The following is a 12,925-nucleotide window of genomic DNA, read 5'->3' on the forward strand; positions in this document are numbered from 1 at the left end:
ATGAAATGCCAATTCAGTACTCAGTCTGGAGAAAAAGGCAGTATGCTACTAAGGAATTTTAAAATTTGTCATACTATAAGAAAAACAAGGTGGTCATGTATTATTAGACCTTTCAATGTGTCCTGAAACAGGCACAGATATAACAAAAATGAATGAAAATATGTTAGACCATAAAAGGAAAGTTACAATTTTAAAGTCAACAACCTTATTTACAGCAAAAAAGGGAAAACATATAGCAGTTAAGACACAAGAGAAGTACAGGCCTTACCTTGAGGTTGGTACCCAGGGAAACTGAATTAACCCTGCAACAAGCTTCAAGAAGTAAAATGGGAAAGACAGGTTAACCAAAGTTTTCAAATGAGCCTTTTGTAATGTATTCCTTATCATCCAAGTGTCCAAACTGAGTTGTCGAGAAGACCAGCTTTTAGAAAAGTCAATTATTCACAAATCTAAATGAAATTAATTGGAAAACAATCTAGAAAAATATAGGAGGGAAAATTTGCCAGCTAAGATTTTTAATAGCTATTATTATTTACTTAAATGAGAGTTTTCAATATCACACATTTGCACATTTACAACCTATGTGCATCTGCCATTTGTTATAGACCATGTGAAGAAGCCAGCAGTATCTTATGTTGACCAAGATGGTACCTTTGAATTAATGCTTAATTAATTAATTTTACATATGCAACTGAATCTACGTAGTATAGAAATTATGTTTTGATGTTATTTATAAAATATTTTAAACCCTTTGACATCGAGACTTTTGTTCAATCTCAGTAAAACCAATGTCCAATAGGTCTTAAAACACTATCTTGTTTATGCTCTTACCCAGGCAAGTTTTTCATGCTCCTTTATCCTCAGCTCTAGGACATCATGTCCATTCCTAGATATGTCTGGACTTATCTCTATCATATGAAAGGATATAAAGATATGTATGAAGCTGAATTGTTCTATAAAAACACTAACTGCCTAAATTGTTTCCGTATATTTTGCATGATACTATGACATTTATTTTATATCACTGCCTTGTAATTTCATTTTAGCTTTCATTTATAACATTTATTTGCTTTCCCTGGCTTTTTTACTAACTCTTTGGACCATTTCCTACTTCAATTATCATTTACTGAAGCCATGCTTTAGAACCCATTACTCCTTGTTCCTTCCCTGAGGAAACATTTTACTATGCACAATTCAGCAATTTTTATATTTTACATCATTCATCTTGACATTGTGTTGGCTGTACCAGTACCCTCATTCATTCTGTGAACTGTGGAAGTCAGGACTCTTTTAAATCTATCTGTAATTGTCATTAGGGTTTTCTGAAGAACTTATGCTAGGCAAAATTTTCTAAATACTTCTTGTAGATAATATATACATTTTAGAGCTCTGATTATCCATCTGTTGCTCTCAGATTTCATGTTTTACTTTCAGCTTTCCCATAATCTCACATTATTTCTTCTCTTTTTGACAACTGGTAGTGTTGTAGTGCTGTAACTTACATAATGAATGGATTGCTGAGCATACATACAGATTCAGCTACTCCATCACTCCCTCTGCTGAATCCCTTCCTTCCATGGGTCTCTGTATTGAATGTGTTGGGATTAGCATACCCACTATGCTTTGCCTGTTTGGTACTCATTGTGGAGTACTCAGCACTACATGAACTATGCAATCAAGAACATCCTCTGTTTGAAGGAGTACTTTAACCTATTAATAAATATGCTATGAGGTGGCTGTTCTCACTCTGAGGTGCTGCCTGTGCAGTTTGGAACTAAAAAAGGCTCTTCCTTGTTCTCTCCAATCTACCACTTGTGTGAAAATATTTCTGGTCCTGGCTATTGAGAAAACCCTGATCTCCAGCAATTAATATGACAAAGATAAATCCCAGTGGTGAGCTCTCTAAGCAGTGTAGTCCATTTGTATGTCATTATTTGCCATAGACACAATCTCAGAAGTCCTCTGGAATGCCTCCTGCTTTCAGTTAAAAAGCAGCAACAACCTTCTGCAGAGATGCAGAAGTCTTATTTTCTCAGAATATCCTATTTTAGTTAGATTATTTCCAAACATGTAATTACATAAATATGAAAGATGTTTACTGCAATTAAAAAGGCTTGTAGTGATTGTGTTTAATGCCAGACAAGTTGTGTGTCTTTGCTGATTGGATATTTTCCTAATTTTTGACTTTGCCAGCACCCCATCTTTCTACATCTGTTACTGCATTTATTCTCTTAGGTTTCTTCCCTGATTACAGCCTTTGGCATTCAGTTCCTCAATTCCTTTACCAGCACAGGGTGACACTTCACCAGCAGCTGCACAGTTGTTCCAGGAAGATGGGGGACTTTAGGATGCATACATAAAAATAGAAATTTAGAGAGAGAAATTCTGGCCCTGTTCGGTCAATGGCAATTTTGTCACTGCCTTTATTTAGGCTAGGATGGCATCCTGCTTGCTTGACTCATGTTCTGCCAAAACCATGAGCTGAGTATCAGGGTCTGTGCCTTGCCCATCCTTGCTCCTTTGTTTCCTTGCCTGTTCCAGCACAGGGAATGTTTAAACCCCTTTCTTTAGCACAGTTCAACGTATTTTATAACTTCTCATTCCTGCTCTAGGGTAGTGTACAAAGGCAGGAGGAGAACATAGTTGAATGGCTGTGCTTCAAAAATTACATTATTTTTGGGTTATTTTGTTCTCCCATTCGGTTTAATGCCAGAGAGGAACATATGGTTCAAAGTGATTCTTTTCCACTTTACAATTCACATATTCTTTACCATATGTAAGGCATTATTTCATGCTATGGCATATATAATCTCTCCCATGTCTATTCTTCCTTACTACAAAATGGACAATATACATTTTGTCTTTCTGCTCCTGAGGCACTTTCACTCTGATGGTCTTTTTGGACACTGACTATGGTTTTCCAAGAATGTTCGTAAGAGATTTTGAAGTCCTTTTTTGTTGTTATTTGTGTGATAAATTATAATGATATCTTTAGTTTTAACCACAGTTATGGAAGCGCCTGAGGTTTTCTTGCCAGGCAAGTCACAGACCACTAGATCAGTTATCAAAGAAGCTTGCATGATCCTATAGTCGCAGAATTTGAGCTTTTAATCTCCAGTGTATGACAAAAGCACCAAAGGCTTTGTGGGCAGCCACATTCAGCAACAAATCATACTGCTGTCATACATTTCATTCCTTTTCAGTGAATAATATTTGCACAATCTGCCCATTATCTCCTCCAATAGATGTCAACATTAAACCCACTGGAGCTGATTCTGCAGGTAAGTAAATTTGATAAAAGAGATTGCTTCATTTGTTACAATATTAAAAAAATTGTGAAGGATTAATTGCTTAGATCTGTTACTCATGTTCTCTGTAATTTCTAAGGCAGAAACTTAATTGCATCCACTTTTTTTTCCTTCCATTTTATTTTTTACTTTGCTAAAATCTTCTTTCTCTCAAACAACTGAGATGCTGGACCCACAGCCTTAGGGTCCTTAGGCTGCCTTTTCTGGTTAATGCTACATTCTCACTCAAAACACTCAGGACAAAATAACTTGGTGAGTCTGCAGAATTGTCTTCATTCACTAAAAAGCGCTAAAGAAGTTCCATGAAGGCGAGCAATAGAAGAAAACTGGTAGAAATGGTTTCGTAAATACGAATATATTTCGTATATACGTTTCATATATTCTTCAACATAAAGATTTAATTGTAATTATTTCTGAGACTGTTTTACAACTAAATGCTTCAATGAAAACTTGAATAAATAATTTTTTAGATCCAGTTGCAAATCTTATAAATAGGAAAGGTACAAAGAATTGTGTTAATACTAATGTAAGTATTTCGTTTAGTATATTTTTTCAGTGTTTTAAGAACATAATTTGCATTGCAAATATATTTTTCAATGAAAAATTCAACAATCAAGATTCAAGAGACTGGAAACAATTAAAAATATACTTGCATGGAAATTATTTATAGAAAAACAATACACAAAAGAAGACAACTTTTCTTTCTTAAAAATTGCTTTAGTCTGATAGTTTAGAAACAAGTATTCACATCTTCCAATCATACACACGGTTTCAGAAATGGAACTTGAAACCTGAAGCAAGGTCAGAAGTCCTGACATCAGGACAAAGAAGATCACCAGGTGAGAGAGCTGGGAACTGATGCCTTCAGGATAATACCAATGATTAGTTTGGGGATTAATTAATAAAAATAGTGTGCACTGTTCTGTGGGAAATGGAAAGATAGAAACTTCCACACATTCAAGAGGGTTTTATCTGCAGACTTGGAAGGAGCTTGGATCGATGTAAAAATAAAGTACACGGACATTAGGTAGAAAAATCATAAACTTACAACTTTTTATAGTTGTAAGTAACAATATGCCTTAAGTAAGAAACTGTGTTGAGTAAGATCGTGAAGGGTCTATAGTATAGTACCGGGATTGTATACAGTAAGTTAAGAGTTTGAAAGTTATAATAGAAGCATATGTGTGTACATGAGTTAGAAGCCCATTGGGTGAAAATATCCACAGTGCAGTAGAAGTGAATAAGACTGATAGATTAGAAAAGCAAAATAACTGTCCATTGCATCAGAAAGTTATATATTGTCTTGCAACAAAGATCTTGGGACTACTTTGTGCTATGGCTGACTGCCTGCTCCTCTCAAAGCTCACAGCCTCCAAGACTGATGCTTGTCTGAGCAATAAATCATTCTTAGCCCAACGATGGTCCCATCCCTTATTTAAAACAGTGACAATGATTCTGTTCCTTTCAAAAATTAAATCATTGAGGTCTGAATTTACTACAGCCTATTAAAGTAATGGAAATTACAATAAAATTAATTAAATTAAAGCAGTGCAAGCATTTACTAGTGAAGTTTAAAAGGTTAGATCTGCTTTTTTAGAAGCAGGGAAATGTCACACAAGTTTTATATTAAAAAAAAACTCCCAAACCATTGAAAATTCAATTACTCAAAAACTTTAAAGATCTCTGGGATAACACAACCAGATTCTGGGATTTTACAGACAAGATTAAAGATCTGATGTCAGCCACACTGAAATGAAGAACAAAATTGGTGACCAGTTGGGAAAATGAATGAAATAACTTGCCTGCTGCCACTCAAGGATATGACAGAAGCAAGGATGAGGATATTTCTCTCTAACTTCTCTAACAATTTGATAATTTTTATTTATGCAAGCTTTCGTTTGCTACACTTTTCAGCTCCAGTAAAGAATGGGACAATGGCTGTAAAAATAATTGTATTTGTCAGTACTCAAATGAGTTCAAAGCCAGACTAACTTCATGTTCTCCAGTGGGTGATCCAGGACAAGTGTAGGAAAAGAAATGAAAGCGATAATGAACCGTATCATAAGTGATATAAAATAGAAGATTTCTGCCTCTAGAGTAGTGTGTGTTGTTACAACCTTCAGTATTTCTTTGACATAGTTTCATAATGTAGTGTTTTTCAAACTACAATAAAGAGTATGTTCTAAAATAAATAATTGTAATGTTATATTCAGAATAATTGAAGGTGGAGTCTTTAATTTCCCATTTGAAATTTCAAAAATGTCAATTTATTTCAATTTCAGCAAAACTGTTTTTTCTAATAAAACCTGATTTTTCTAATAAAACTAGCTCTAGGGGATTTTCTTCTGACAGCTCTTAATGACAGTTGTTTTGGCTTAAGCAGGAAGAATTTGAAAGGATCTAATTCCCAGTGCATAAACTTTGTGTCTGCAGAGATTGGCAGGAATTTTATGATTCACTTCATTGAATAAATGCAGTGAAGGCTGCGCACTTCTGAAAATCCTGCTGCAATTTGGCATCTTCATGTTTATTTAAATTGTGCAGATGTTGGTTATTATCTACCAGGGTTCACCACATAGAAACAAACCAATAAAACATGTATTTGCTGTTCCTGTACACCTGAGGTGAAGTGTCACAGCGGGCGGTGTTCGGAGAGCCGCAACCTTCCCAAAGAAGAGCCTTTAAAAAGACTCCTCGGTGTCAGAGGCACATCTGCACTCCCTTTATTTATTAGAAAGGCTTCTTTTTTATTAGGACTTCTTTATTTATTTATTATTTATTTATTAAAAAGGGTTCTCCCATGGCTTTTTTACGACAATGTAAAAACCATGAATACATAAGCAAGATAATAAAAATTACAATAAAAATCCATAAAATATTTTTAACTAAAGCAAGCCCCCAACTCTTGAGTCCCCACTGTCCAAATTTATTCATTCTGTCAGTGATTTTTTTTGTTTGGATCTGTTGGACTCATCTCTTCAGCAGCTGGGGTCCTGCGGGACTGTGGAAGGGTTGGGTAAAGGGTTTAGGGAAAAGGCTGGAGGTAAGTAGGAGTTGAGGAAGGGAGGAAGGGATGGGAGTGTGAAGGCAAGGGTTGGTTTTGTTGGTTTTTACAGAGAAGGGTAACTGAGAGGCATTTAAAAAGATTTTATTCTATTATAAGTCTCGATGGATAGTGAGACCCAAGAAATATAAAACTCAGTGTTATTCTATCAGAAGCTAACCTATTTCTTCATTACAATACCTTATAAATGTTTTTCAGCCTATTAGCTTGTGCCACACAATGTTGCTATTACTTCTAACCTAAATTATTACCTATATTTTTCCCTACATGCTTGCTACAATACATCTTTTTCAGTTTTAATTCTCTAAAATATCTAGTCTCTTTGCAAAGCCATATTTTGAAACTTGTTGAAACTTGTTTCTAGTTCAATCTCTCCCTCAACAATGTCATCTCTATTCCATGGCCTTCCTAAGTCAGTGCACTTTATCTTAGCATTTGCATACAGATGTACAAGACTGTGTGAGCTGTGAGACAGGTTTTGAGAATTCTTTACAAATCCGTTTCCCACAGTCCCATTCGGTTCTTTTTTTTTTCTTTTTGAAATTTCAATTCTTCTGCTTCTGTTCAGTCCCTTTGTTTACCTTTCTTCTCCAATTTTAGGGATTTCAAAGGGAATAATTTTGGCAAGTTTTGGTCTATTTCCCTACACCCAATTTCATCTGGGTACAATTGGTTGTAGTCACTCCATTTCAAATTTTTGGGATTTTTCAATTTCATTTTGATTGACCATGTCTCCTTTTGGGAGTGTTTGTTCAACTCTGTCCTCCAATTTCAAGATTTCATTCCCTTTCCTGAAAGGAATGGACTCTTGTGATTTCAATGAAGATCGATTGGGCAAGGTTCGATCCATATTCCTGCATGTCATCCCGTTGACTGGGAGGGGAGAGAGGGGATCGGGAGGTGTCAGGGGATTGATAGGAGCCCTGTGCTAAGTGGTAATGACCGCCTGCTGATCGCTCCTCTGGTGGGGAAGAGGGTTTGGAGAGAGGAAGAAGGGGAAGGGGTTTTTAACTTGGGATCCAAAACTTTCATTCCTGGAATAATTCCCCTTTTTTACCATTGACTTAACAATAATGTGAAACAAAGGGTAAAACTTCCCAAAACAAATTAGAAAGAACAAAGCCATGGTTAAAGTTACAAATCTCTAAAGATTCCCCTTAGAGAACTTAAATTTCCCCACTAGAAGGATACCCACAACTTGTACATAGAAGTCTCTTTGAGAAGGGCTCAGCTTAGGGTGACTAAGATTGTTACCTATCCTTAAACTTCACTCCCACACCTAGCAGAAAAAGGGAAACGTAAAAGCAGAAGACCCCGATATGTATATAACTTACAGTTGCTCGTCGGGCCGATGCCCATTGGGTCAACGAAAATCTGCTGGGTGGGTGGTCAGCCTGTCGATCGGCCTCCGGTACCCCAGCACTTCTTCGGCCTCTTCAGTCTTCTGAGGGTTTCGGTCACCCTTCGGGTAGCCCCCACTAAGATGTGAGGGGTACTCCCCAGGGAAGAGTCAAACCCAAAAGCAGTTTAAGTCCTGCAGCTGATGCTGCAAGAGATGCTTCTTCAGCGACCTCTTTGCAGGGACCCTGTGTTGGGCACCACTTGGCCTGGTGGGCGGTGTCCAGAGTGCCGCGAACTTTCCGAAGAAGCGTCTTGAAAGAAAACACCTTGGTGGCACAGGCACAGGTCTGGTTTACTTTTAGGCTTTCTCAGGTGTGTCAATCTCTGCATTGCATGGGGAAGCTGAAACCAGGAGGCAGCATTGGAAATCAGTGGGGAATTCCAATGGGGAATTGGGAATTCCAGTGGGAATTGGGAATCAATGGGAATTCCAATGGGAATTGGGAATACACGGGAATTCCAATGGCAAATTGGGAATCAATGGGGAATTCCAACGGGAATTGGGAATCCATGGGAATTCCAGTGGGGAACTGCAAATCAATGGGGAATTGCAGATCAGTTGGGGAATTGCAAATCAATGGGGAATTCCAATGGGAATTTGGGAATCGGTGGGAAATTGTGCCCAAACAGGCACAGGTCTGTGCTCATGCCAAGTGATTTCAGCTCATTTTCAGTTGTGATCCGGGCAACCCAGAAGGAGAGGCGGGGTCTTCATGTGGGGTTCCAAGGAGAGGTTTATTGAGCTTCTTTCTTGAAGAGATCCGGGGACAAAGAGTCACTCAGGCAGGGAAAGCAGGGGTTTATATGTCGATTTTGAGGGGCAGGGCAGAACACCAGGGACAATGGGATAAGGGCACAGGGGTGGAGTGAGGGGGGAAGGGCCAATGGGATACATTGAATCTGCATGTCACAGCAAGGCATGCTGGGAGAAGCCTTTTTCCTCCCCCTAACAAAGGTGGTTATCGCTTGAGGGGTTTTCCCTCCAGAGGAGTATTGTGAATTCACTCCCTGTTGGCCCACCAGCCTCCACAGTGAAACAGCATTTTTAGCTTCTGGAATGAAGATTTTTGCCTCAGGCCATACTTATGCCTGGTCCTGTTATTACTTATGTCTTTTTCTCCCTCTTTTTATGTTATTCATAGCTGATGATCAAAGGGCATCAGGCTCTGACTTCCATATCCTTCCCTGAATATGTCATCATTCAAACCATCCATTCATTTATTCATTCCAAGGCTGTCATCAGGGGGAAGCTGTCAATTGCAATGAATGTCAGAGCAGGCCACAAATGCACTATATACGCATTCTTATGAAAATTAGTGGAACTTGAAGCCATATTCACAACACAGTTCTGTTTGCATATATGTTTTCCATTTCATTAAACAAAGAACCACAAAATATTTGTTTTCCCCAGTATATTCCAACCCTCTCTCCATAATTCTCTCAACTCACTTAAATGAGACTATTCTTCCATGAAATATGTCATGTAATTTAGGAGAGACATTTAAAAAAGAGATCAAGAACTATACCAAGCTTATACCTAGATCTCCACATCAAATGCAAGCAGGCGGTATCAGCACAAGTTTAGCAGACCTTACCCTCAGTGAATCTCATTGTGCTACAGTACTATAGCAGAGAGAAACTGGAGAGAACAAACACTGCAGTACAACAGGCCAGTCTCAGCACTAACACAGAAATCACCTAAGCTTTGGCAGATGCTGGAGGAGAGACACACGATTAAAATACCTACAGAGGTGTCTCTGGGCTTGGATAGTCTGCTGGTGCAAGCACATACCTATCAAACTGTACTTCAGTCACTAGGTACCAGCTAATTTCTGCAGAAATAAGCTGATCACTGTTGCATTTTTTACTCAGGAGTGTTTAAATTGTACCATCACAGTTTTGGAAATTGTGTTCCAGTGTTATTACTTGGCAATTACATTGTTTTCCTTTGTTGGATCTTAAGAAAGCCCCTTTACATGATAAGTAGCAATGTAAATCATTGCATTGGGATATTAAATATTCTTGCCTATCTTGAGGTCCTGTTTTAACCTCTTCCTATAAGTTTCGTTTCAGATATTATTTTTCCCCCACTGTATTTATCTTTTGCAGCACAGTTAAAATCTCTCGTGTACTTTCAAGCTAAGAAGACTCAATCCCGTTTGCAGGCGAATGTCTCGGATCACGTTTGCGCGGCTCTCGGGGTGTCCCGGGCAGGGCGGGGCCGGGGAGCGGCGGCGGGCCTGCAGCGCCGGCGGCGGCCGGCAGGGCAGGGCGCGCCGCGGCCGGGCGGGGGGAGCGCGGTCGAGTGTGCGAGATTCAGAAAGTGTTTTACACAAAGTAAATGAGAGTCATAGAATCGCGGAACCTCGGAATGGTTTGGGCTGGAAGGAAGCTTCAATGATCATCTCAAGTTTCAACTCACCTATGACCAGTTGGTGCAAAGCCCCATCCGTCCTGGTCTCTAACACTTCCAGGAATGGGGTATCCACAACTTCCCTGGGTAACCTGTGCCAGGGCCTCAACACTCTCACAGTAAAGAATTTATCTCTGATCTAAACTTACTAAGATTTTGAAACTATTCTCTACGTACTTTGAGATTGAAGCCATTCCCCTTTGTCCTATCACTACAGGCCCCTGTAGAAATTCCCTCTCTGGCTCTTTTCTAGGGTCCCTCTGGGTACTGGAAGATGCTTCTAATGTCTCTTGTGAGCCTTGACCAGGATGAACAACCCCAGCTCTCTCACCCTGTCTTCATAAGAGAGGTGCTCCAGCCATCTCATCATCTTCATGGCACTGCTCTGGACTCGATCCAACAGGTCTACATCCTTCCTTTGTTGGGGTCTCACAACATCCCTTGACCAGCTTGTCGCACTACTAAATAACCAAAAAGTAGCAAATAATCACCCCTATCTAACAAGCATCTAGAGGTGAGGCATTTCTGTTAGAGTACATACACCGATTCCAGTTTTTGGAACCTAAGATTTTTCATCTGGGCAAGTTACTAGGGGATGCCACTCAATTACATCTGTCTGGAAAAGAAAGACCAACTTCAATGCTGTTGTCCATTACATAGAGGATTCCAGTCCTGGCAGTAGTACCGAGGTAACTTTAGGAGTCACACTAACAGGATGAGATGGAGTGAAAGCAGCATCTAAAGCAGTAATCACAGGGAGAAAGTGCCCTCCAACTCTTTTCAGAACATTACAGACAGAAACTTTAGAGGGGTGATTCTGTTTAAATATTTTTTTAATAGAAAATTCTTTCAAGCTTTACTAAGTTTCTATATTGAGCCAGTTCCAGTTTCTGTGTAAATGGCAACATTTCAGTGTTTTTCAGTCTCCACTGTCCTCAAGACCTTCGGACAAAAGCCAGGCAAAAGCCTTTTCTTCCTTTAGCACGTTGCCTCATTTTCTGCGTCGTTCCCTGGTGCTGGGAAGCGTGTCCCTGTGGCACTGCCCGGATGATGGCTCGCTTCAGGGCCTGACCTGTCCAGTGTCGCGGGTCCCCGCTGAATCCGCCGCACCGCACCCACCTGCCGCTGGAGTGGTGCTCCCCCCACCTCTGACTCAAACCCCACGTGTGCCAGGGGGCGGCTACGCACGAACTCCGTTTCTTCGCGCAGACACGAGTGACTCCAGCGCCTCATTCGCGACCGTGGTGGTGCCACCTTGACGGCGGGAGTGCCCTGCCGGGAGGGTGAACAGAGGGAGGGTGAACACAGGGCGGGGGGCGGGACGCGCGGCAGGGCAGCGACCCTGCCGTGTCACGGGTCCCCCGTGACAGAACGGGTCTGGGTCACGGTGCCGGCTCTCGGCTCTGCAGAGCTCCCGGGCGCGGAGCGCTGACCGCCCTCGGCGGCGGGGGAAGGACCGTGCGAGCGCCGCGCTCCCGGCCGCCCGCGGCGCCGGCAGCGGAGCCGGCGAGCCCCGGCGGGCGGTGCGGGAGCATGGCCCCGGCGGGGCGGCTGTGCTGTGCCGCGCTGCTCTGCGGCGCCCTCAGCCTCTGCAGCCTGCGGGCCGCGCCGCGCCAGCCCGACACCCTCTACCTGTGGATCGACGGCCAGCAAGCGCGGGTGCTCATCGGTAAGTGCGGCCGCTGACCCGAGCGGCCGCCGGGAGCCCGGAGCCGAGCCCGGCCCGACCCGGCGGGGCTGCCTCACACTGCGCCCCTTTGCCTTCCGCAGGCTTCGAGGAGGATATTCTGATCGTGTCCGAGGGGAAGATGGCCCCGTTCACCCACGACTTTAGGAAAGCCCAGCAGAGGATGCCCGCCATCCCCGTCGGCATCCACTCCATGAACTTCACTTGGCAGGCAACGGGACGGGTAGGTGCCGAGATGGGGGGAGATGGCGGCAAGAGGCGGGGGAGGCTCTGTAAACCCAGACAGGTGCTTCGGCCTTGGAATAGTAGAGGAAACGCTCTCCGAGGCGTGCTGGGGCAGCCCTGGGTGCGGGAGTTCGAGGCGCGGGCGGGGCGCTCGGGGAGCGGGGATCGCTGCCAGCGCCGGGACGGCGGGGCAGGAGCGGGTGTAAGGTGCGTGGGAACGCGGGCGGCTCGGCAGCCGGAGAAGCCGCAGGCTGGTGAGGCGTGAGACAGAACTCACCAGGAACACCCCACTCGCCTGTATTGCCGTAAAATTTTGTACAGGACGGTAGTTCCGCTCCATCCTAAGAAAACTTAGGATGGAGTTTTCTTTCGACTTTCTTTAGCTTATGGACATACGCTGCAGGCTCTTCACTGATCTCTATGTACTAAATGTGCAGGCTTAATTTGTAGTTCTACTGAATAACAATTCTCTTCTGTAGACTTAATTTTACCAAGTTAAATTGCAAAACCACATAAATCTGCAGCTTATTGAATCCTGTTGGATTCTTTTGTTGAAAATGTAAGAATCTGTAACATATTTTTGTGAAGAAACATGTGTATGATTTGACACACTGACAACATATGTTGAATTTGCATAAAGCTGAAACTTGTTAGTGTACATTATCATGGATACAGAAAAAACATGGTGGCATAAAATCCTGGATAAAATTATTTCATTTTTACAGTGCTGAACATTGACTTCATACAACAAAGAACTTGGTAGAGATGAAACAATATTTCCATTTAAGTTGTGAACATTGATTGTATAAGTCAGCTCATTGCAGCCT

At 41.8% G+C, this 12,925-nt stretch overlaps 1 protein-coding gene across 1 annotated transcript in view; it reads left to right on the plus strand.

Moving 5' to 3' along the window:
- Positions 1-11,685: 11,685 nt before the first annotated feature.
- WIF1 (WNT inhibitory factor 1) overlaps positions 11,686-12,925 on the plus strand; it is a 36,222-nt gene continuing 34,982 nt past the window's right edge. The window contains exons 1-2 of the mRNA XM_041411292.1: positions 11,686-11,855; positions 11,957-12,096. Of these exons, the coding sequence (XP_041267226.1) occupies positions 11,720-11,855; positions 11,957-12,096 (276 nt within the window). The 5' untranslated portion in view covers positions 11,686-11,719. The remainder of the gene's footprint in view (positions 11,856-11,956; positions 12,097-12,925) is intronic.

This window comes from Onychostruthus taczanowskii, unplaced genomic scaffold (genome assembly GCF_017590055.1).
Source record: "Onychostruthus taczanowskii isolate IOZ18803 unplaced genomic scaffold, ASM1759005v1 scaffold35, whole genome shotgun sequence".
In the NCBI taxonomy this organism is placed as follows: domain Eukaryota; kingdom Metazoa; phylum Chordata; class Aves; order Passeriformes; family Passeridae; genus Onychostruthus; species Onychostruthus taczanowskii.